Source organism: Bactrocera oleae, chromosome 5 (genome assembly GCF_042242935.1).
Source record: "Bactrocera oleae isolate idBacOlea1 chromosome 5, idBacOlea1, whole genome shotgun sequence".
Classification (NCBI taxonomy): Eukaryota; Metazoa; Arthropoda; class Insecta; order Diptera; family Tephritidae; genus Bactrocera; species Bactrocera oleae.
Window position 1 is genome coordinate 37,910,114 of NC_091539.1, and position 27,579 is coordinate 37,937,692.

At 33.9% G+C, this 27,579-nt stretch overlaps 1 protein-coding gene across 7 annotated transcripts in view; it reads left to right on the forward strand.

Moving 5' to 3' along the window:
* Positions 1-1,491: 1,491 nt before the first annotated feature.
* Positions 1,492-27,579, forward strand: part of Pvf1 (PDGF- and VEGF-related factor 1) — a 33,452-nt gene continuing 7,364 nt past the window's right edge. For 3 of the 7 annotated variants that reach the window (XR_004977073.2, XM_036365681.2, XM_036365692.2), the window contains exons 1-4: positions 1,667-1,823; positions 18,413-18,861; positions 27,053-27,158; positions 27,520-27,546. Coding sequence is in view for 6 of the 7 variants with exons in the window: in XM_036365681.2 (XP_036221574.2) it covers positions 18,664-18,861; positions 27,053-27,158; positions 27,520-27,546 (331 nt within the window). In the remaining variant the exon portion in view is untranslated. Of the gene's footprint in view, positions 1,836-3,030; positions 3,050-18,412; positions 18,862-27,052; positions 27,159-27,519; positions 27,547-27,579 lie in introns of those variants that run through there. The other 4 variants (XM_036365688.2, XM_036365682.2, XM_036365683.2 and 1 more) reach the window with 4 other exon arrangements.

The following is a 27,579-nucleotide window of genomic DNA, read 5'->3' on the forward strand; positions in this document are numbered from 1 at the left end:
ACATATCCATGCACACATATTCGTTATCTGTCACCGGCACTGCATTAAATATGTATGTATGTACGTATGGAGTGTTGCATTATCACTGCTAAAGCGTCGGCGAAGAAAATTACGCACTGTATATGTTTACATACTCACATTGTTGTTTATTCGTATATACGCATGTATGCATTTTTTTGTAATGCAACGCTGCAGTGCGTGGAGTAATTGAAGAAGCTGAGTTGATCAATTGAGAGTGATTAAGTAACTAAGAGCTGCTCTCTTGTGAAAGAGAACAAAACTCTAAAACTTAGTAAACAAGGCCTTCACGACAAATTTTGTACCCAACGTTAAATCGGCACAAAAAAAACCGTTAACATCGGCTGCACCGAATCTATAATACCTTTGACAGGTGCATTTCTTTTAGTATAAAAGGGGAGCTATATCTTTATTTCTATCGGTCAGTTTCACGTATAGACAGACGGGCATGGCTAAACCGACTCAGCTCGTCGCACTGATCATTTATACATATATAAACGCTATAGGATCTCAGACGTAAAACAAGAGTATATTAAGTTCGGGGTATAAAGAAGTTTAGAAATATTAACTGACATTTTGCATTTTTATAGCTGACATCCAGCTCGATTCGTTATTATTCGATATTGATATATGTAAGTCTTAATATATCCAAAAGTATGCATTCAGAAATCCACAAGAATAGTAATCAGAAGAAGATTTTAGTTTTTCTTCGGGAAGGCAAGAGGTTTTATATAAAACTTTTAGTAGATTTTAAAAAACAAAAATTGGGTGTAAAAATAAAAAAAAACTTAAACTTATTGATAAAAGATTTACATAACTTGGAATTGAAATAAGGATATGTTGAGATGTAATAAGTTGTCTAGATTATTATCCATATATAATAGCTTTCTAACGTCTCGTTTGGTTATTAGCTTATCTTGGAACTAATATCAACATGGAAACCTCGTTCTAAAACGAACATACAAGCAGTTTTGCTTTAGATTTAGTACACATGAGGGTTTTTGGAAGAAGAAGATTAAAAGTAAAACTTTAAAGTCAATAAATATGTTTGTCTTATTATTATAATCGACGAGAGACATTAACGAATATAATCCCGATAAATCAGCTCTTGAAGTTTTTTTAGAGAGAAGAATTAGTGATTCGCTATATGAAATAAAACTTCAGAGATTATAGCGCTAATTAAAAAAAAGAAAATCAGAAAGTGTTAAGGTGTAGAAAATGCGAAGATTAGCAAATACTCAAACCTCACGTAATCTAGAATGTTCCATAAATTTTTCGCCTTTTTCATGTAGCCAAAGCTTTTGAATTCACCTGTTTTTCACCTGTCGCCATTGACTATGGTTCTCATAAATATTGCTGCTTTGAATGTAACTGCTCTCTTTCACTGAACGCACGAGCGCCCACAATATGCTAACCAATGAAGCGTACGCAGAGCGCGTTATCACTTGACCAAGTTTACTGTTATACACAGAAGTGACTGAGTAGTTGGCGGCACTCCATGCGCCGAACTAAGCGATGCCACATTTGAGTAAACAACCAAGAGCCAAGATCGCCGATCAACAAGCAGCATTCAACCGGAACGAGTGAGTGTATCAACGTACATAAACGAGGTAAAACAGCTGAGCAACAGAGTAGAGAATTTGTTAAACAGTTTAAAACTAAACTGCCTTGAGGCCAAGTCCAACAGTTATAAACGAAACTCAAATGAGGAAAGTGTACGATAGAAACGAGGAAAATAATTGTATGTGAAAAAAGTTATTAAACAACAATAACAAGTGCTAACAAAACCTAGTAGCAGTGTATATGTATGTAAAAATGTGTGTTAGAAAAATGTATTATACTATATTTTACGATATTTAGTCGGCGTGCGAACTAATTGACCTAGAGTAACGATTTTCAGAGAAATACGGTTAAAATAGTAAATATTCTGTGTGAATTTCGTATGTGTTTAAATAGTGGAGTTAAAAAATATAAATCAATTTAAAAAAATATGTATAAAAATAATATTTAAAAAAATATAAAAAATATGTATTAATATTTACAAATTAAAAAAATTTGAACATATATACATATAACAAAAATATCAAAACAAAAAAAATTATTTTTTTTTAAATATGTAGTGTATTTTTGCCAAATGCGTCAAATAAAATTGATAAAATATTTGTAACTACAACTTACATTGAACACTCGTATATAACCAATTTGTACGTGCCTTTTTACATTTTTGTAGCGGCGATGTGGGGTTTCCAAAGCTAAAATAAAATAAAAAAAGTTACAATAATAAAAAAAATAATAATAATTGACGTTGACATTCAAATCGACATAAGCTAACTGAAATTAAACAGGCTAAACATACATAAGTACATATATATATTATATGTATATTGGTATGTGCCTTTATTCAAATTACTTTGCATGTGTATTAGTTAGTCGCTTTGACATCTAAATGACAAAATACATGCAAATATTTAACTCAAATCAATAAAAGCTACCAATATACCGAAATTATGCGCTCTAGAATAAAACAATAACAGTAAAAACTGGTGCAAATTAGAATAATAAAAATTCTTTGTGTTTTAGTTGTGAGTAAATAACACGAAAAACGATAGAAGGTGTGCTATAACGATTATACATATATTATATTTTAAGAAAAGCTAAAACCTAGTGAAAATTGTCTCAAATATTTTCTGTGTGTGCGGGGAAAGTGTTTACTGTTGGAAGAAATCCGTTTGTGGCATGTGTTAGCCAAGTCCTGAGAGATGTTATAAATATTCTCTGTGACTTCGGAAACTTTAAGGTGTATCAAATTGGTTATATATTTTGAGAAAAGCAACAACAAAGTTGAAATCAGCTAATAAATATTTCTGTGAGTTCGAGGAAGAAATAATATTTATTTTCTTGCATTTGTGGTATGTGATAGCTGAAGATATTGTAAATATTTTCTGTGAGTTCGGCGAAATTTATGGTGTTCTATAACGATTATATATTTTAAGAAAAGCAGCAGTTGAAAATCGGCTAATAAGTATTTTCAGTGAGTTACTATTCATTTTCTGAAATAGTTCTTTAGGATGTTAAGCCCAACTTAAGAACCTTTATTGGTACATGTTAGTCAGTCAGTGACGCGTATAAATTTGGAATTGTTTTTCTTTTTTTGGAAAAAAAGCTTTATACAAGTTATAAATGTACCTAAAGATTAAAGAACTTCTATTACTTCATTTAATTTTGTCATATTCTTGACTTTACCCACAAACCACAATATGATTGACGCGCTTTTTATAAGAATTAAAAAATTGAATGGTTTTTATATGTACGTATTTATATAACCGCGTTATTAACAGCTCAAAAATACAATATTTGCTCTATGCAGCTGTGATTAATTTACGATTAATATTATTACTAGAAAATCTAATTTTAAGAATTTCCTTTATAATTAATTTTTGGCATACTGCAATTGTGGTTATAGCACTTAGTTTCGCTGAGAATTTGTATACTCTCTCACTTGTTGCTACAGAGTATAATAGTTTTGTTCACCTAACGGTTGTTTGTATCACCTAAAACTAATCGAGTTAGATATAGGGTTATTAATATATATAAATGATCAGGATGAAGAGACGAGTTGAAATCCGGGTGACTGTCTGTCTGTCCATCCGTCTGTGCAAGCTGTAACTTGAGTAAAAATTGAGATATCTTTATGAAACTTGGTAGACATGTTTCTTGGTACCGTAAGACGGTTGGTATTGCAAATGGGCGTAATCGGACCACTGCCACGCCCATGCCATGAACACAAAAACAAATAAATATACAGGTTAATGTGTATATCTCTTATACCCCTGAAGCTACAATAACAAAATTCACCGGGAGCAATTTTTTTAGCATCTCTATCGACGATGTGAAAATACAAGGTGCGTTCCAAAGTAAACAGGACTTTAAAAAAAAAGACAGAACAAATGGTTTTATCGGCAAAATCAATTAATTTTATTCAAAAAAGTTTCCTTCTGCTGTATTAAAGCTTTTTGCATGGTCCAAAAGCATGTCGAACGAGTGTTTTAGCTCGTTGCCCTGTATGGCCGCCAGTATGCCGGTGCAAGCCTTTTGAATGGCCTCCACGTCTGCATAACGCTTTCCTTTCATCCTGCATTTTTCCGAAAAGGTAGAAGTCGCACGGTGCCATATCAGGTGAATACGGGGAGTGGTTGATTGTTAAAATGCGATTTTTGGTCAAATAATCGGCCACAAATGTCGATCGATGCGACGGCGCATTATCGTACAACAAACGCCAACTTCCATTTTCGCGATATTCGGGCTGAACACGTCGAATACGGCGCCCCAAACGCTTCTTTGTGGACAATACCCTTGGAATTATAAAAACAAATCAGCATTGTCTTCACTTTTGTCTTCTCCAGGCGCGATTTTTTGGGTTTCGGCTCGTTTCTCATTTATGTCCTCACGACCACTTTGAAAACGTTGAAACCACTTATGCTCTCTGCTACGGAATAGGCAATCATCGCCATAAACTTGTTTCATCAATTGAAACGTTTCGGTAAAGGTTTTACCAATTTTTAAACAAAATTTAATGTTGGCTCTTTCTTCGAAGCTCATTTTCGCACCGATGACAAAAACGTACTGACACTTAAAACGCAATAACTTCACTTCCAATAGATGAAATGTCATGAAATTTTTACTGGAAGAATAGTGGATAAAGGATAGCAGATTCTAACGCACTAGTCGACATATAGATGGCGCCACTAGAGTCTACTTTGTTACTCTTGTACTGTTTACTTTGGAACGCACCTTGTAGGTGAAATCGGGTGACAACCCCGCCCACTCCCCATATAACGGTACTGTTGAAAACTACTAAAAGCGCGATAAATCAAGCACTAAACAAGCCAGAGACATTAAATTTTATCTCTGGGATTGTATAAGATGATTTTATAGGAACCACGTTCAAAATTAGATAGTGGGCGGGCACAGTACGAATGGGCAAAATCGGATTTTATTCCCCATATAACATCATTTTAAATTCCATCTGATTTTTTCACTTTCCAGTATGCAAATCAAGCAACAATGATTATATCGGCGTAAAACTTTGCGCGAATAATACATTTAAAGTATGCTACCTTGTGACCAAAAATTATCTAAATTGAACCACAACTGATCAAGCCCCTAGGTACTGAATTTGTGCCTATAGTTGACTTTTTACCGAATATATCGGTCAACATAGAACAAGACGGCAAGATCCACAAAAAAATCTAAAACGAGTATACCATTTGACTTTGCGAGAGTATAAAATGTTCGGTTACATCCGAACTTAGCCCTTCCTTATTTGTTAATAACAAATACTAATTTTATGATGTTTGCGCCTCTGACATGCCGCTGACCTTCAACTTGTCAGACATTGCTTGATTTTGAGAAAGTAAATAGCCGATGATTACACATCAGTTACAAATGGGTTATCAGTGCAAGACATAAAATTGTTTACATAGTTAGAAAGACAACTGAATTCTATATCTTCGAGGAATTGAGTAATTATTACTAAATACTTAGTTTACTTATGGCTTTATTGGTGGCTATTAAGTGTTTTTAGTGCTCTGAATACTGCTTTTTAGTAGGGAGAAATTTGTAAATTTCTCGCCTCAACACACATCAAAAAGCGTATGCTTAAGAAAGCTTAATGAAAGCTCAATCTACTACTATTTATTATTTTCTCTTATTTTTTGTGGTGGGAAAAGAAAGAATAGAAAATCACTAAATCACACTAAGCTTTTTTTTAAATAGATCTCAACAAAAAAGTTAATTTATGAATCGTCAAAATTAAATATCGCAATTGAAGAATGAATTTTGAAATCATAGCGTTTCAGTTGTCAGCGGCGATACTATACTAGAAATAGTATCAAACTACTTCATTATCAGACTTGTTTGGGTACACCCGTATACCGCTCACATCGGAATGGGGACGAGTTGGATCTCCGTTCTCCTCTTGAGTTCTAGCACTGCACTTATAGATCTCGCGTGCGCTTAGCAGGGTTGGTCGACGACTAGCTTCTGTGAGACTACGCGATCCTTTTGTCCTAGAGTAGAACGTAAGAGATCTACGGAATTGCGTGCCTTTGGCAAAGTTCATCTTGGCGCAATCGTAGAAGTTCTGACTGATCGTTGTCCAATAGTCATTCATGCTGTAAGGGTAAAAATCCAGTCGGACGCAAATTGCCAAAATTGTTTGGAAGAAGGTGAGGTGCAAACATCCAAGCACTTTCATCTCCATTGTCCAGCCTTTGCAAGACTGAGATTAAAACATTTCGGCAGTCATAATCAGGAAAAATAGCGGAAACTGACATTAGCTACCACAACGAACTTGTGTTCGGCTCAAAGAGCTTTGTGGATTTATAAGAGTGTTTATGACCAATATTATAGGGTTTCTAAGCACCACGGCGGACCTGCGTTATAAGCTGCCCAAGTAAGTTCCCTATTAGGATCGACCATCTAACCCAACCTGCTCGTAAAGGCACTGATAAAACCGATAATAGTAGTCTTCGTTGATACCATGACAAGTGGCTTAAAAACAACGGTATATTTAAATTTTTAAATGAGAGTAATTTCGAAACATTTCGAGTTAGATCGGTTTTTATTTTAAAGTGCCACTATAACTACATAAATCCATTTAACTAATTTCGGAAATTATGAACAAACTAAAGAGAATAACAGAAGTATTTCATATGCTCGTCCCAGGATAGTGTTTCGAGATACCAGTAGAAAACCGTAATATGACCTGAGAGACTAGATTATTTTATACACTTATATAAATATCTACATACATATGTCGCAGCCGATCTTTGCGCAAAACAAAATTATAAAATTATAAATATTTACCAGCTTGATAGCCTTTTATTTGTATAAAACTTTTATATGCTGAATGTTGCATAAGCTTCGTTAACAGCTGTTTCAGCACTACGCTGACAAATACTTTGTACAACTACTTTTTTTTTATAAACGTACAAAAATAATTTCCGCAATTGCTGAAAACAGCTGCCACCACAAAAAGTGCAAACTTGGGAAAACACATAGAAAATATTTAAGTTATTTAATCTCTTATTTCTTTTATTATTATTATTATTTTTAACTGCACCCTATTGAAATTTCTGTAACATTTTTGGTAACAAAAAAACTGATTTTTTTAAATTTTTTTATAAATTATTTTTAACATTTTTCCATTTAAAGTATTTGACACATTTGCGCATGCCGCAATCAAAATAAATAAACTCGCGACATCAGTTGTCTGCTACCCATAACAGTGTGTGCAAAAACGCATCTACAATGGTGATTTGCAATTTTTTGATTTTTTGTAATTTAATAGTTTTAGGATGCAGCTGCCATGTAAAAATTATTGTGTGAGCAAATACATGCAATTTCGCACATTTGCCGATATATATATATTTATTTGCATGCATAAAAAATTGGTGTGCAAGGAAACCAGTTTTCACACTCAGCATCAACACCGTCTACGCCCCTTAGTTGCCACACCTGTGATATCCGCAATCGCTTAACAAATCTCATTTCGCGCTAAATGCTTTTAGCGCCTTTTTTATTGTTTTAATTCATTCTGATTTCTGTTTTTTATTTCGTTTAACTGCGTGTACGCCCAAAGTCGGCTAAAGATTTTAATCTGCAGAAATCCTAAGGATCGTCACTGATTTGTTGTCGTGCTTTTTCATGCGCCGCTTGTCGCACGCTCAGCTGCTGCCATCAGAGGCTTGACACTTTTGCTATTTTTTGCATTTTTTGCGCGCATTTTAATTCAATTTATTCCCTTTTGGTGGCATTCCTTACAGAAATTATTATTTTCATTTTGCACAGCTTCTGCTTTAAACATTTTCGTGGAATTCGAATTCAGGAGACGTACATACATACATATATATTAATCTGTAAATATTGGCATATAAACTGAAACCCCCACTTATTTGTAGTTATTTTTAAATATTTTTCGCTTACAAATTATAATTTTCCCTACGGTGCACGTGTGCGGTCTGGTGTAGATAATTAATACCGGCTGGCAGTTCATTACACCATTTAATTGTATTGCGGTGACGGTTAAATGCGCTTCAGCTGCTGACATGTACGATTGGATATGCTGAACTCGTAGTGATTTTATTTATTTTTTCACATTCCGAATTAAATAAGAAACGAAGTTATTCACAAGAAGTGCGCAGTATTGATTTGACACGATCAAAGATCGAAGCCAACATTCAAGCAACTGACAGAGAAAGAGAATTAAAAGAAGGAACCGAAGCTATAATACCCTTTACAGGGTACACAAGGGTATAAAAGGGTATATTTCTTGATTTTGATAGGTCAGTGTGTACAGCAGCTATATGCTATAGCGGTCCCATCTAAACAATTTGTTCGCAGATTATAGCGTTGCTTTGGATAATACTCGTAGTTCATGCCAAATTTCGTGAAGATATCTTGTCAAAAAAGTTTTCCAAGGAAGAACCTAAATTCCATATAAAAACCTGATTTGGATCAGTCTGTTTGTATGGTAACTATATGCGCGTCGATTCCGACAAATCAGCAGCTTCTTGGGAAGAAGAGAACGTAATCAAAATTTCAAATCGATATCTCAAAAAATGAAGGACAATCGAACGGACGGAAAAACCAACATGGCTAAATCGACTCAGCTCATGCTGATAATTTTTATATACGAATATAGATGTATGGTATGGTATGGTATGTATATACTTTATAGGGGAAGACCCTTACATTACCTTCTGGTTGTTACAAATCTCGTCGCAAACTTAATATAACCTGTAATAAAATAATGACCTGAGAGAATTATATAGGCTGGTGGTTTTAAGATAAAATTCCATTAATTAATATTAGATTACAATTACAAATGAAATGTAAAATTAGAAAGCTGAAGTTGCTTCTTAGAAATAATTAAAGCCTATAATTACGCTGAGAGTAATTACTTGATGCAATGATCAATAAAATCATATACCATTACCTTTATAAGTAGATATTGTCAACATAACCAATAAACACCGGTTTCACTGTAAACAAAATACAAACGAACTTATTCGCGATTAAAATTAACAACTGCTCCCGCGAGAACTCATAATCCATTTCAAATTACTTTAAATCAATGAATTTAATCACAAATTTGTATTCGATTATCAATGTTAAACAGAGACAGAAAACTTCGTAGAAGATCTGAAAAAAATATGGAGAGAAAGTACTATTGCCGGTCCTCTATGAGGCAGTATATAATCGTATGTATTTGAAGGCAAAATCTTCATGGAACAACAAATTTTCGCAACTATTAAGTATGTACCAACCAAGCCCATACCTCGCTCTTACGATCTCACTTGAGGCAAAATTCGCCAATTTCGCAAAACTCGTGCTAGAAAAATTCAGTGCCATTGACACCATAACATAAGACCAAAAGCATAATGAGGCCAAGAGCAAACAGTATTGGAAAAAAAAATAGCAACAATATATATTAATGAAATACTGGTGCTCTCGACCTGAGCCTGTGAAATTTTTTTAATTTCCCTCTTGCTATCTACAATGATTCTAGATTTAGATATATTTGAATTATGAAAAACTGTCTTTTTCAATCTGGACATTAATAAGTTCCGTGCTTCAGTGGCTAATAAAATGTGTTTGTGTGGTTCATGATTATAAACATTATATTAATTTTTAGGCTCAGGAAATAAGATCAGAGTTCAAATGTCCGCCACGTCTTTTCACAAGGAGATGGAACCGCTTGCTTCTATTTTACTGAACTGAACTCACTGTTGATTAACTCTATAACACCATTGGCGATTTTGGTCTTTGTAGCACTGTAAAAGCCTCGTCTTCCTCTGTTACCACCAGCTAGTACAACAAAAAGAGAAAATTGATCCACATATTCTCGACATCGGCGCCACTGCCATTCAATACCGAACGATCTATAAATCTTTCGCAGAATCTTGCACTTGAAAACTAAAGAGCCACGTAAATCAAGTGTGTGTGCCCTCATACTAATCGTTCAGTGTATACGTATTAGTGGGGAACGTGAGACTTATAAAGTATGATATACGGGAAACGACTTTTCCCATGCATTGCTTACTCAGTCCAAAGTATCACTCTTTGGCAAAATTATTTCTTGGAAATTAAGGTGTTTGTGCTGGTCCCAACACAGAAGAGAGTTTTTACATCTTAGAAGTTATGACTGCCAATAGATGTCATATAAGTCAAGATACGATTTGCTGGTTGTCAATTTTAAAAAAGGAAAACGCTTTAGATAAAGTGAAGAAACCGACGGGAAACATACAAGCAATACAAAATCCAATTCAAGCCTCTCTGAAATAGTCGACACATATCGTCCGAATTGAACAAAAATAAATATATTATGATATTTATGTAGCTCTCTTTGCGTATGGATTAGCTAGGAGTCCACACTAAACAGATCAGATTCTACTACCTTCGTACACTTAGTTCGATCCTCAACTTTTCCTAATTTTTTTCAAATATAAATGATTAATACCTATCAGCTTCAAAGAAGAAACATTGTCACTTGGAAAATCAACCAAATAAATTAAATAATAAAAAGATTGTATTGCAAACAGTTTTTATTAAGATTGAAAAGGAGTTAAAAAATCTACTATTATTTTACTAATACTATTCTAGAAAATATAAACATATCGGCTTTAAATTATTAAGATGGAATGGGTAGAAACACTATGTTCAAGAGACAAGTACGGTTTATTAAACCGTCTTACACACTTAAATCTCTGGTATACCGTTTTTTCTTGACAAACTCTAGTACTACTACACTAAAAAAATACAAAATATTTCAAAACAAAATAATTTTATCAGTTCAATGAGTTTGATTCAGAAACTAGTGATTTTAAAAGAAACATTGCAAAAACCAGCTTCATCACAAAATTCTGGAAACATTTCGCGCCTATAAATACTATAACCGCAGCCAACTTCGTATGAGTTGGAACTAACAAAAATAGCATTGAAATATCGCTTTAAAGCTTTCTCTAATCTATTACAGCATATCTAAGTGTATAAATACAACCTCGATTTTTTTCTTCTCTACTTTCCAAAGACTTAACAAGGAGTGTTTGGAATCACTCAGTATTCAAACTCTATTCAACAAACTGTTGCCAATGTTTTTGAATATCTTCAGGGAATTTTGTTTCCAGTTCAGCATTCTTTTATTTACCGGAGCTTTGAAAAAAATTAAAAAATGTTTAGTTCAATGCCTTGTTGGCCTCAAATAAAGGATCGAAAAGGGGGGCAGGCAAAGCGCTACATGCAACAATTAGTGCAGTTTGTGTTATTTTCCGACTTTCCACATTTAGAACAGACACAAAATAGTTGTTTAATCGCTAATAAGCACAACAACAGTATGGAAGTAATACATACATATATATGGCTGGCATGAGGAGCGAGCTGCATGCGATTACATAGTATTGTTATTATAGGTCAGTGCGTTTCACTTTCAATGCGCTGATAATGCCAAAGACTAAACAAATCAAGCGTTGAAACAGCAATAACAACAACCACATTAGCAACAACAACAAAGGAGTATTAAAAGCTGCAAATATGCATGTACATAGATGTGTGTGTGTGTATTTTTCGCATGCTGCCGACGAAGAAACAACCAATTCATTCATAAACAAAATCTAAATGAGTAGTAGAAGGGGAAGAGGAAGAAGAAGAGCATTGTGAAGTGCACAAAAGTTAATAGGCAAAGTTTTGGAATATACCACATACATATATTAAACAAAACAAAGAGCGGGAGAGAAAAATGCATTGGAAGAGAAATGCACGCAATGCAAGCAGATAATTGTGCGTATGCACGTGTGCATCTGTGTATGCATGCATGTACATATGTATTTAAGTATGTTTATATGTATGTTTGTGTATACATATGTATATATGAATATCGTTACTAGTGTGATAGCGCAGCGTAAATGTTGCAATAAAAATAATAATTTACAATATAAAATAAAACCAGAAATAACTTTAACTTCGGGTGCATCGAAGCTATAATACCCTTCACAATTAAAATTTCCCATACAAAAAGTTTATTTTGATCGCTAACTTTGTATGGCAGCTATATGCCATAATAGTCCGATATCAGCGATTCCGACGAATGTGAAGGGGATAAAAAGACATGTGTGAAATTTCAGATCCATACCTTAAAAACTGAGGGTCTAATTCACGTATACTCGTATACAGACGGACAAACAAACGTAAATGGTGAAAACGACTCAGCTCGTTGCGCTCGTCATTTACTCGTATATATTCTTATACAGTTTATAGGGTCTCCGGCGTTTCCTACTGGGTATTATCAACTTCATGGCAAACTTAATATACCCTGTTCAGGGTATAAATATGAAAGCAAATGCAATGAGAAACATAAACAACTTAAATCTTGCATTACTATGCGTTTCACACAAAACGCTACGCTTTAATTTATAAATAAATTCGCCGACGATGGAGTTGCTTGCTTGGTGGCGGCAAATTGATGTGGCAGCCGTAAGCGGGAGCAAATGTAAACAAGCAATGCCAATTGCCACAATAATATTTAAATAAGAATCGTAGAAATAGAAAACAAAAAGCAAATACTAGTGAAGTGCTAAAACAAAAACAAATAGCAAAACGCAAAACACAAAAGAAAATGCGGTGAAGAAAGTATAGGAGTTGCAAGCGAACAAGCGCGCTGACAATTGCAATAATGGAATGTAATAAAACGACAACAATAGATATCTACACACATACATACATACTAGTGAATGAAAGAAATGTGGCCGAACGCAGTTGGGCTCATGGAAGACCATACGACTCCCTGGCGGGAAAATTCTTGCACTTTCTGCATTAGCACACTTAGTGGGAGGCTATTTTTAAGCGATCCTTGAGAATTTTTATACCCTAAACAGGATATATCGATTGATCAGCATGACGAAGAGGAGTCAACTTAACCATGTTCGTCTTTCTGTATGTATGTATATATATACCCGAAATAGTCCCTCAGTTTTGAGATATCGATCCCTCTTCTCTCCAAGAAGCTGCTATCGGAGCGCTATAAGATATACCATAGTTGCCATACAAACGATCTTCAAGCATTTTGGCATGGAGTATTGTGTAAGGCAATAATATAATCTTCGAATACATTGTTCGGATCGGACCACTATAGCATTGAACTGTCCTACAAACTGACCTATCATAATCAAAATAGAGATCTTTATATACCATTTTAAACTATAAAGGAGAAATGCACCTGTGAAAAGGTATTATAGCTTCGGTGCAAGCGAAGTTAACTTGTTTGTATTTTTTATTAATAAAACTTTAGTTTATTTGATATATTAATAACATATGCGAGTGGCTGCGAACTCTACATGTATGTTATATATGTATGAATGAAGGCGGGAGGGCTCTTGGTCTTCTGACAGCGCGGTTGGAAGCACCGAATAGTTCTTTTGTAAGCCTTCTATTAGCTTAATGATAAGTATGCGTCCAGCTATTTACACTCAAGCTGCGTGCTCGATTATGATTCATGCGTAATTGCTTAAATACGTACATACATAAGTAAACACAAGTGTAGTACGTGCAATAAATACGCAATTAATAATTATTTAGTGTCTGGCTATGAATAGATACTACTATTGGCATAGAGTTTACTCATAGTTCGACATCGGCCTTCGTAAATACTGCCTTTGAGGGGCCAGAATATGCTTAACACAGTACTAAATATTTCTGACAGCCGCTTTTAGATTACCAATTGAACTGCTTAATAAGCTTGGACTTCGTTTACGCGAACGCACACAGTGAAATGAATATCCTAGAAGGCACAAACATACATAAATACATACAAATAAATTATTTTTACATATGTTTGTATTTACGCACATGTAAACATACAAATAAACATATATGTACATATGTATATATAATAAGTTTAATTTATTGTTGTGTTTTTATAAATGCAAACGCAACAAGCACCCACACACACATAAAGACGCGATCGTTCGTTGCATTTTGAGGAGTGTTCAATTGAAGTCGGCAAAGTGCAAAGCGGCACAAGCAAATACCTTCCAGTGATTACAAAGTTAAAGCACTCGGTCGAGGTCGTCCCTTGAATTTCGCAAGCACATGTGCATACATACATTCATATATACACACGAATAGATCGAGTTTTTAATGTTTACATGCAAACACTCATATTTAGTGAAGTCTCAAATGAACACCTTTTTGTTGTTTGTTTTACATGTAGTGGTATTAATATCTGTAAAAGTTATCTACAAAAAGTAAGAAAGATCTAAAGTCAAGGAGTATCAAACTTTTGATACTTTCACAATGTGTAACTATAAATCTATAAAATTTAAAAAGGTTAGAACATTAGTTCACCGAGTTATCTTGCATAATCTCGGACTTGAAAAAAAAAGTTGTTGACTAAAAAATTTATTTGAGTGAAGATAATTAATATGTATTATTATGGTAATCAAACCATTACCCAATTTTTTAAAGTTTCGTTAACTTTAATAGAATTGATAATATTTTTTGGAGAATAATAATTTAGAAATAAGGATAGTTTTTTTAACAAGTAGGTATAGTTAAGGTTCAAATTTGTATACCTTCAAATAATATATGTATAAAGAAAATTACAGCTACACGAGTATTAATTAGATTTTTAGATTTTTAAAAGTTTTCCATAATTCCGTAACATGTGAGATGTGATGATACAAGCCTCACTTTTAATTAGCTGAAGGCCTCCTGTGCAATTTAGTTTTCTATATCGAATGAAATATAATATTTCAATAACCCGTATTTGTGGGTTAAGTATTGCTTGAGTGTACGCTTTTACACTGATAATTATAAAACTGTTAGATTATTTTACCAACTAATATATTAAGGGGTTATTTTAGCCTCTATTGGTCCTTAACAAGAAGCTCAGAAACGTGTTCAGACGCTAACTGGTTGACGTATCCAAATTTTTATCAAACAGTGATAGTTCGGCAGTAGGACATACGTTTATTTCTCCGCACTAACGAAAAATTCGACTACGAATTTTTGGAAAAAGTTTTCCAAATCTGCTAAATGAAAATAACATTAGTTATATTGATTTTTATCGAGTGCTGAAAAATATGCCCAAAAATGTGAAAAAGTAGAAAAATCTTTAAAACAAGAAAAAAACGTTAACTTCAGTTTCACCGAAGCTATAGTACCCTTCTCAAATACAAAAGATTATTTACAAGAACTTGATTCCGATCGATTAGTTATATGTAGGACATGGGTAAATCGACTCAGCTCTTCTTGCCGATCATTTATACATACATATGTATATGTATTTTATAGGGTCCCCGACGTTTCCTCCTGGATGTTAAAAACTTCGTGGCAAACTTAATATACTCAATTCAGAATATAAAAAAATGAGGAGAGACTTACAGAAAATGTTCTTAACAGCAGAAAGTTTCTAAGAAATTTCGGAACTATTTGAAGTATTTCAATTCCACACATACAGTTATTGGCATTGATTTGGTAATGGTTTACAGCACCTCGTACAAAAATTTCAACATACTATGTGGCCACCTGCTTCAAAGCCGTTAAACGCTAACAGATAAGAACCAAAGCAAACTAGTATCAATGTCAAGTTGAGTAGCATTGTCGAAGATATGAAAAATACTACATTTTTACCTTATTAGTCATATCTTATTTTTTATCAGTTTTTTTATTATTAGCATTTTATAATTCTCTAGAAATTATGAATGAAACCGATTGTGCTGCTAACTTGGCTAAAACGTACACATATAAACTAAAGTCAACAAAATTCAAGTGATTGCTAATGATATTATAAATCATAAAGTAAATATTTCAAATATTTTTATTTTATTGCGAAATGGTGCAATAAAACATAAATTTATTAGTACTACTCTTGGTGGTTGTTATTTTAAATACCTTATGAAAGAGCTGTGGTTTCAAGAAGCCACATATGAAATATATTTTGCAAAGCCAAATGTGAAATGGCTGTAATTTTACATTATCCTCAGCGATTTAATTCCACAGTTGTAAGTCTTTGTAAGCGCAATGCATAAATTCATATATAGATCAGATAAAACTAGGTTATTATAGATAATAACATTGCGATCTACAAAATAACTGAAATTTGTTTACTTTATTGAGTTGAGGTGAAAAAAATTTAATAAATTCTAGGCACCAACTAAGCCATCAGGGAGTCAAAACATTTGGAAGTTGCCAAATTTTTACCTAAAACCTAAATTTGACATTTGTATTCACCACGAAACATGTAAACTGTTCACCTTCATCTGTCAGAATTTCCTATTATCGCCCGAATGGTGAATAGATATTAATCAACAAATTCGATGTGCTGTTTTAACTTTGTAGTTCCTTAGTTACAAAATTCTGGTTCGTAAATCCCTACAGTTTCTCGTTATCGTAAGGTGATTTAGTTTTCAGTTCTTATTCCTTATGGAAGCTGTTTTTGTTTGTTTTATTTTTTTCCGCCCTTGAAAGCATCTATAATAATGATAAACGCAGTCAAATCCCTTAAAAAAATGCGCACGAAAGAAAAGATTTTTAAATTTGTTATAAGTCTAAAACAAAGACAGGATCCTCAACCTATTTTGTTACTAATTTGAAGTTAAACCTATTCTCATCTATCATGGAACTATCATAGTACTTTGAAGTAAATAGTATAATCCGAAGTAAAGATCTCTAGACCTAAGCCACTCCACGTTTGTCCTCGTAATCTACAAAATTGCAACTCATTAGTGTATAAACAATCGCGAACGAAGAAACAATGATTAGTTTGAACTTTATAAAGACATATTGGGTATCTAAAGGCGGAAAGCAATGCCTTGCGAGAATAGACTAAAGCCATAGATTTACTCTGGTATAAGAAGAAGGCGAAGACAGCTGACACTTTGACATATATACTAAGTGAAGAAGATCTTTTAAGCTTAGCATATACTTGTAGAATCAATCTTATCCTCCATCGTTTAGGCAATTACTGATCACACCAGCTACGTTGATTTTTTCCATGTAGCTGCGATACCTTGACATTATAAACGGACTAATACCGTTGTATATATTTTTTATCATGGGTTAGAAGTAGAATTTGCATTACATTTCGTGGTTTGTGTTAAAAATGTCTACAGTCTTCTCGTTTTCTTAAGAGAAATGCTTACCACTTTCTTATCATAGATGACCTTTGGCGCCACCGTAAGCTAATCCAATATTTACGCCCAGCATTTGACTGAAATTATATAATATTTGCTTGCAGCACTTGAGCTGTTTAAACTAACACTAAGCCACAAAGAGGTTACTCCCGGCCAAGGTGCTACCAATTCATGAGTTACAGTGCATACATACAAACACATTTACATAAGTTCGCATTTACAAACACGCTTGGAAGCTAAAAAACGCACGCAACTACTGTCGAATAATTTACAGCTACAAATAAAACATATTTGAAGAATAAACTAAACAATGCGACAGCTCATATACATATCAGTATCTATAAACAAAGACAAGTATTGTGTATGCGACTCGTAACAACAAGCAACTAGACCGGCTGTGTGCACACAAGCAAGTAAAACACCTGTGCGCATGCGCGTCAACACAGCGCCTCTGCACTCTTCACCACCAACAAGTTTAGATGCTAGAAAATGTTAACAAAAGTTGTATGTATATATGGTATGTAAATAAAATAAGAAAGAACGTTAACTTCGGCTGCACCGAAACCATAAAATCATACAAACATGAATTTCTAACAACATAAAATGGTATAAACCGATCTTTATCTTGATTTTGATGGATCAGTTTGTATGGCAGCTATATGATATAGTGGTTCGATTTGAACAATTTGTCTCCGAAAAATCCGATCTCCGATTGTAGTGTTAATTACATTATGAAATCATGTCAAATAAGAAAATTTTCAATACAACTACTTAATTTTGATCGATCAGTTTGTATGACAGCTATATGCTATAGTGGTCCGATATCGGCGGTTTCGTCAAATAAGCAGCTTTTTGGGGAGAAGAGGACGTAAGCAAAATTTAAATTAATATCTCAGAAACTACAGTATATACAGACGAAAGACATTGCAAAATCGACTCAGATCGTCACGCTGATCATTTATATGTGTGTGTACAAATTTTATAGGGCCTTCGTCGTCTTAATATGTATACCCTGTTTAGGGTATAATAGAACGAAATGAAAACGAAAAGTGACGCTTATGCATAAATTAAGTAATCACAACACAACACAAATTTGAAAAAGAAACCAAAAATACGTTTAACCCAAAAATTAAAAGTAAACCATTTTTGTTTGATTTTATTACTAAATTACTTATATCCACACCTTTTCTTAATATCATTTGCAGCCAAACAAGTTCATTAGTTACAATAACCCTTGCTGTAAATTGCTAAGTCTGAACGTGTTTACCTGCCTGCTGTCTATCTCAAACTGTTTATCAAAGCACTTACATAAGTGCATAGCTGTGATAGATATACAACAAAAACAAAGTTGTTAGAAAGTAAAAACAAAAACGCCATAAATAATTAACAACATTAACACTTAAGAATATCGGATTGATAAATTGAAAAGGCGTAGTGGAAATAAAACGCAACAAAAATGCATATAAAACACGGGTGCACATCGACGCCCTTACTACTGTGGCTAACCGTCATCACATTTTCCATGCTGTACAACAACATTGCAGGCATTGAAATTCCAACACGTTTCCTATACAAACGCAGCGCTGACGCGGATACAACGGCGGACACTGCCGATGCGGGAGAGCGGGTGCGGACGGACGGCACAAGTGATGAGGTAAGTGAAATGAGGAAAGAATCTGAAGTAATAATACACATACATATACAGAACTGTATGAACATATAGACAGGTTTTGATTAGATTAGATATTTATTGCAAAATTGCGTTGTGGGATAAAGTGGATGTATAAATTAGGAGGAAAATAAACCATTTCGGAAAGCACTAAATTACTTTCCATATACTTTACTAAGATCTCCAACTTTTCATTGTCAAGTTAACAAGATGGGTATTTGGATTAAAACGTTAACGTATCTTCCGTGGTAGCCGTTTTGGAGGCTCCTGATCGACATGCGATTCTTTGATTTTACTGCGTAATTTCCCTTCCAAAAATAGAAATCGCCTCCAGCGACCGATGATATTGCCTTTTCCACACGCGACCAAATTCAAATTTCAAGTCCGATAGTGGCGTCATCGAGCTGAGGGCTCAGTACTTATCCGGCCGCCCTCGTAAAATCTAGTTATAGATCTCCAAAATCTCGACAAAGAGATTAAGATAGCCTGTAGTCATACATGATTCCAATGTCTATGAGCTATCATTTCCAATATTTTTTTTATAATTTTGGTGCAAATTCTACATTTTCAAATTGATTTTTAAAGAAAAGTTTACATCGAGATAATAGTTGTATTCTCTATTCGCTACCTTTGTGGGCTGCTTTTTTTTTAAATTTAAATGCGGAACCTTTAACATGATATAAACGACCTTCAAGTGGAATAAAAGTTAAGGAAAGATGGTATTATGAAGATTTTTATATTGAAATGTTTATGACACAGTCTGCTACAAACTATTGATACTTATGCTATGATGTTCCGATCTAAACAATTTATTCGAAGATTGTAGTGGATTGGACAATTATCCATCCAAAATTTCGTGAAGATATCGATATCTCAAAACCTGAAGGTCTAGTTCGCATATATGCAAATGAGCTAAATCGAGTCAGTTCATCACGCTCATCATTTACCAGCGTCTCCTTTCTTATTTTTCTTTATAAAGGTGTGCAATGTTTATAAAAATATCAAACTACTCTTAAAATTGCTTCGATGTTTCTACTTTAATACAGGTATTCGTATATAACAAGTAGAGAAGGCTTAAGTTCGGGTGTAATCGAACATTTTATACTCTTGCAACTTGCAAGGCTTAAATCGGGAGAAATACCTTCAGGTACTGACAATATTTAAACCCCAATTTCATTTTCATTGAGTGCGAAACCATTATTATAATTTTTTAACTTTTAAGAAAACGTGTCCACTTAATTTTATTAAAATATCACACATTTTGAACAAGCTCAATGGTTTCAAGTCAGGTGGAAAGTCAGAAATCATGACATAGGGTATATTGGGGCAGAGAAATGAAAGGGCTGATTGTATTAATTTTTGACATTGCTCAGGTATACTTGAGAACTTATTTTCAAGCAACTTTATAAATATATAAATATAAACATATATATGGAGTCAGGTCAGCCGGACGTTTCAAAATTCTGAATATCAGTTATATGAGGCTAAGGCAAGTTTTCACTCGATTTTACCCATTTTAGGTACAAAGATACATTGAATTCATTCATTAGAAAAATACGTTCTTTCAATTTCATTAAAATAACTAGAATATTGGGCGATATATGTGGTATAAAGTCAACTGGAAGTTCGAAAATCTTTATATTAGGTATATGGGGGCTAGAAGAAGTATGGACCCGATTCAACTTATTTTTTTACATAAGGGTATATTATTATCAAAGAAAAGTTTTCCTAGAATTCCAGAAATATATCTCATAGATTGACCGACATTTTCTACTAATGTCTCTGGTGCATTTAGTTATTGATTTATCGCTCTTTTAGTAGTTTTTAACAAAATGAAAGGGAAGCGGAAGCGGGATTATCATCCGATTTCAACCATTCACACGATGTTTAATTATTTTAGCTTAAATGGCTTAGGAGATATGGACATTAAAATTATTAGAGGGCGAGGCCGCGCCCACTTATACAAATATTTAGCCCACAGGTGCCCCTTGCTACTGCGATTGTAATGCCAAAAAGTTTTCAATTAATGGTGTTTTTTGGGCGTGGTAGTGGTCAGGTTACGCCCATCTACGAACTCGTCCTCACCCTTTTGCCAAGAAACACGAGTTTCATTTGGATATCTTAATTTTTACTCAAGTTACGCCTTGCACGGACGCACAGACAGTCACCGGATTTCAACTCGTCTCTTCATCCTGATCATGTATACCTATATATATAATATATATCTATATCGATTATTTTTAGGTGATACAAACAACCGTTAGGTAAACAAAACTATTTTACTCTGTAGCAACATGTTGCAAGAGTATAAAACTGAATATATATGCAATTTTATATCATACGAGATAAATATAAAACCTCTCTCACTTTCCTTACTATTTTTACCATCCACTGTAACATAATTAATTTTTATCTCCCCTTGAGGGATTTATTTACATATTCAGATATTCAAACAAGATATATACATATGTACAAAAGATTATACCCACAATCAAAAGCCTAGTAAGGCTCACTTAATTAACCAACTTAAATTTAAGCAAATAAAAATTGAATTTTATTATCAATTCCACTGAATATTTTGGTGTTTACTTTATTTTCAAATGGATTAGTTTATTGAAATCGCGATCAATGTTGCTAATTAACACATTACAAATATATATTTATATTTTCTCCACCGGTGGGCTGTTTCGTTAATATTATTAATACATACATACATATATCCATATATCCATAGAACACTGGCGACAAAATTTTTAATTAACTGATAAAATTCGCATTTTGCCAATTCTTACGTCAATTGAAAAGCGAAATGTAAAAGTAATTAATAACAAAGCCGCAAATAAACGCCACACAAATCGAATCAACAAAGAAATCTGAAAACAGTTAAAAGCCCTGCTAGATAATAATTGGCGCTTTGCAGTTCCAACACGTCGCTATTGACTTTAGAAAAGCAGTAGCTTCCGTTCATGACTCACGATCGGCTAAAAAATGAAACAAATGCCAGCAAAGCAAATAACTTAGCTTTTGCGCAGAAGAACAAATCAGTTGTGCAATTAAAGTGTGAGTTAAACTTTTGAAAAGAATGTTTATAAGAGTACAGTTACGCCATAGACAGGAACGGGTAGTAATTACTTGGTGTCAAACCCGGACCCGGATGTTCCGGTGAATCTCTATCGATGACGTGGCCTCCTTTTGGCCACAGCTGGTCGCTTCTGCTTACCGCGATTTGACCTCGACCGTTTTCACTTGACGTTGTCGTAAGTGACTCACTTTGCATCACCAGTAACTATCCACTTTAAAAAAAAGATGGATTTGGTCGCAATTCAGCAGTGAGCCGAAAATGGAAATTCGGTCCATAAGGCTTTTTGCGTTAACTTGCGTGAAACCCATACATCGAGCTTCTTTTTATATTCCAAACGTGCGATGCAATACTCCTGGGCAGTCGAAACAGTGTAACCTTAGTAATGCTTTCTGTTTTGTCAAAAAGAAGCAATCGTCTACAAGTATATCCTGTTGAAGTGAGAGATTATTCAAGTTCACATCTTGATCTTGATTGTGCTTGTTAACATAATGAGATGATCTTCAATAAATTCAATATAGTTTAGTCGACTCTAACTTAAAAAAATTTCAACATTTCCCAATGTTAAAGAAAAGTCTTTTTATAAAAAGTCTTCCCTATTACCGTCAAAATATCATATTATTTGAAAAATACGGTACCGACTACCCAATTAATAGAATTATCATTGCTAACATGATATTATTTCTGCCCTTTGCTCTACTGTTTAGCGATCTGTGTTGCTTCCTTTAAACAGTCTTCTTAGTGCGTAGCCTAATTAAAATGCTAAACCTTTTTCATCCCAAGCACCGAATGAAAGCTGAAACACAAAGTCTCTTTCAGTGTTTTGTATATACAAAGCGAAAGTCTGGCGCCAGTTTAAAAACGTGCTCCAAACCCCGGGTATATCGCCGCCAAGTAAATAAGCTCTACGTGATTATTCATAGCTTTTTCCATAATTAAAATTAAATACAAAGCTTTGAGAAGAGAGGTTTACTACAAAACGAGTTGTTAAGCATTGCTCCTCGCTTGATTTCTAATAAAATATGCTTAATGTACTTTTAATTTTTTAATTGCTTTTAACTAAATGTTCTACTTTCACATTTATAAACTTTCATACTACATATTGGGAAAATTATGGCGGAAAATCATTTACAGGGTGCGCCAAAAATTTAACTACTTTCCAAACATATATAGTTTTGCGTTTTGTATTACAAATTTTAATCCTTTATATTGAAGACTGAGTTTTCGAAGAAGTCATTATATTATAAAAATCTTCCTCTTTATAGTGATCTTATGGTAGAAAGAAGCGAAGAGAGGAACTGAACTACTGAAGCTTAGCATACTAATTGTCGTCTTAGTGTACTGATATCTACACCAAAAACAGAGTACTACTCCTACCAATCAGTTGAAAATATTATTCTTTAATTATAAATAATTTCTAAAACTAAGCGCTTAGGATTACCCTTTATTTACCTGAGCCGCTTTATTTACCTGCGCCGCTGTAGGTGCAAACGTGTTAATTACATGAAATTAAAAATCAGACAATTAACGGTGCTAGGAAACGCGAAGAGGAGGTAAAATACACATACATACATATGTTAACATGTGCAATCAATTACGAGCATTTTAGCAGTTCAGGTAACGCATCCGCTCCATATTTTTTTCTCTCACTCATGACATTACAGTGAGTCGCCACTGAACGCGTCATTGGTAATTTCCGCCAACTCGAGTAAATAAAAATTGCAGCAACATCAAATTCCGCTTTGAGTTGTACAAATTAAAAAAAGAGTTAAAAATAGAGAATATGTATAAGCACTAGGGTGGTACTTGAAAAAAGCAAAAACAATAATTTGATATCAAATTTCTCAACTTTTAACACCTAGTATATCGATAGTATGATAGTCGAAAAATTATCTGATGCATTTTGACTAGGTCCTTTTAAACTGCGCTCGTAAACTGAATCGATAAATTTTTTTTTTCAAAATTGGTGCAACCTTTTTTTACGCTCGAGTGAAGTTTAATGACCACATATATAAATTAGTAGTGTCTACTTTATCACGAACACAATAATTTTAGTGGCACGAAGCATTCAGTTAAGGTCGGGAAATTATCGAAAACTTCAAAAATTCCAACTACAGCTTATAACATAAAAAATTTGAATTTAGGTATGACTGTCGAGATAAAAAATGTTTAAAATGTTATTAATACGGTTTAAAGATATAATCTTATGAAGACTTTTGTTTCAAGACCATATTTTATGCATGATATCCAGATATCCATACGAATCATTCGTTGGCACGGAAAAAACTGGTTAGCTCGAAGATGCCTTCAATATTTGTTTTTAAGGTTCATTTCTTATATAAACAGCTGGACCTATTTAAGTTTCCTATCCGATTCTCATCCAAATAGTAAACTCGGATACATGTATGTATATCTATATAATTAGGTCTCCTCTATGGTATTATTGGGTTTAACTTAAATAAAGTGACAGCGTTAATTGTGACCTTTGACTCCTGGGCGTCGGTAAATTTTATATGTGATAGTTTTACCCGGGGGGGATGAAAATAAAAATTATAATTATTTATCGACAACCCTAATATTCAAGTAAACGAATTTTCGGACTATCTGGAATAATTAGGAACTGAAAGTGTACGAAAAATAAACACCTGCTGCACTACATCACTCAACAGATCGCGATTCAATCTATGGTAAGTGGCGCGTGCGAAGACAGCCAACAATCATTGGCGCCTACTTCGGCTATTGGCTCCCCGACAGTTAACTGATTAACTAACTGCTTACCGGTTTGAGGAAGCCACTTGCCAATGTTTACCTAAATATTTTATAAGGAATGTCGCGGTGACTCACAAACATATGTACTATATACATAAATACCCGAGTTAATTTGCTCGGCAAAAAAAATTGTTCGAAAATACATTAAAACCAACAAGCGCTACCAGCGGGTGTCTCATTACAACAACAATAACATACAAATAACCATAAATATGCATATTACTTTGAACAAGTAAAGAAACGTAAAAACAAAATGAATTTGCAAAAGCCAATGTACGCTTACAACCACACATACACAGACGACAAGCGGCAACTCGATTTTTATCAATCTATTTTTTACAATATCACACAAAACAAGATTTTTTCGAGTGCATACTAGGTGTCACAAGTTGGCATAATTGCATATATATTATATTAACTTATTACAATACAACTGTAAGTATGTTTATATATGAAAGCATAAATTAATTTAAATTATTTAATTGAATAATTAATCTGTGATTTGATAAATATTTAACCTGTGTAGTGCGGGTTTTTACACCTGGCGGTTGGATTATAGTGCTTCCATAGAGAATATACGGGTATTCACATAGTAGTCGAGATCTTTAATGATATGCGATTACAATCGTAATACCATATATGAATGAATATATGTATGTATATATGTGACTACCTTTTAATGAAACTGTGTTGAACTAGGTTTTTAATTTATTGCATAATATATCAAGAATATTGTGTCTAAATTTTAAGTCGATTTAAGCAAAATTGACGTAGCTACGAGTATTTTTGTACCTGTCTGACCTGACTTTAAAGTGTTTTCCCCCATAACTCCGGTTTACAATAGCTATGCCCCTTATAACTTTAAAACTACTGAACCGATCCTTTTGCAATTTGGATCACTATTTTTGTAGATAACTTATGAGGTAACGCCGAAAAGTTACAAATTGCTGATTTTTTCGTTAAAAACGGATTTCGGATGATCTAGCACCGAGTTATGAGGGGCACCCCAAACCTACTTCTTTCCGAGACACGTTCGAATAATTACTGTTAGTGCCGATCTCTTTGCACTTATTATCGAGAATTAGAATTTTAAAACTTAGTTAAGGCGTGCTGGATTAGTGCCCTACACGAATAGAGTATGAATGTCAGTCACTAGACCAAGCCTTAGATTACTGAAAGACGTTTTCTCTATATTCTTCTGTAAGCTATGGAACTATAAAAGAGTAGTGGAAAAGATTATGATCGATTAAGATATCCAGACCATCACAAAGCAAGAACGATAAGTTCTTAGCCCACAAAATAAAAAGGAAATTTTGCAAAATTTGATTATCTCTCAACAAAGTATCCTTTTAACTCGGTCAGGGGCCCCAGAATGCTCCAACTTTATTGAACCGTCAGAATATAAGATTTCTGAGATTCTGCAAAGGGCATATAGCAGCCATAAACTCCTCATAGGACTCAAATTTCTTTAATAGAAAAGACGAGAAGAGGATTGGGCAGCAGTTGTACTTAGCCATGGCGAGGGAAGAGGTATGAGACGGTGCGTTGTCATGGTGGAAGAATACTTTTTGTTTCGTAAAAAGGAATCCGCCCAATGTGACCACGTTGGGACTCGTTAAACCAATTGTTATGGTCGCTCTAACTCTAACTAACGAACTAACGCTCTCTCATTTCACTGCACACATTCGCTTTCACACACAGAAATCAAATCACCAGTGCTATTTTCCACAAGCGGTTAAAACAAAATTACGACTCCGACGCTGCTGCAATTTTTACAGCAATCATTTACGACAATGTATAAAGGGAGGGTTTAAGGCTAAGTACATTATCGAACCCCTCTCGCATACATAGTAAAGTAGTTTAGAAGGGTTATACATTTAATTTCGAAAATTAGGGGAATCGCCCACTAGTAAACAAAATATTCCTAGTAATAATGGTACTTTAGCTCACACTCTACTAAACTGTAAACATATTAAATATACATATAGTTGAATGTACTGAATATATTGGTTTTCCATAAGTAATATACAATACCTCAATTAAACTAAATATGAAATTCGATATGAGGCTTTCCGAAAGATTGTGTTTTCAGCGTGAATAAAGCGCTGATACCTCTCCATACTACGCTTTTAAAGCTTTTTGGCTTTCAGCGCTTATTCAGCTTTAGAAAATGATACTGGAATAATGAACAGAATACACAGTATCCTTGCAAGATAGAGCGGGTAAACCATTTATAGATAGGTTAGAATATCTGCAGAGTTTTATTAATATGTCATACTAAATACATTTTACAGTACTAATTAAGCATTAAATACATTATATTTTTAGAACCTTTTAACCTTCTACAAAGAGCTGGCCAATGTGACGGATGTAGAGGATTTAATAGAGCGCTTTGTCGATAAGGATAGCATTGATCCTCAGCTAGGCTTACAAGGTGAGTGCAATGTAGAGCTTAGTATTTCCCATACATGAAGTCATTGACGAAATCATTTTTGTTGTTACCGAACGTAAATTCCCAACATAAGAATTTAAAATTGAAAACCACGTTAAAAATGAGACCGACGCGATCACCAATGCAAATTATTTTATTAACCAAAGCACGTTGACGATGACAATGTTATTAAGCCGTGACGCGAGAAATATGGGTAATGTGAATGCGAACAGATATAGTATAATAGAGTATAATGCTTTTTGTTAATTTCAATTTTTTTATTTTTGCTACTGTACTTAAAGCCCTTCTAAATATTTTGTATCAGCTAATTAATGTTTTTCTCTTTTCTTATTCATCTTTTCAGACACTTTTAGACGCAGCGTAGAGCGCGGTAAGCCACCATTTACGCTCTGCCAATTTATGA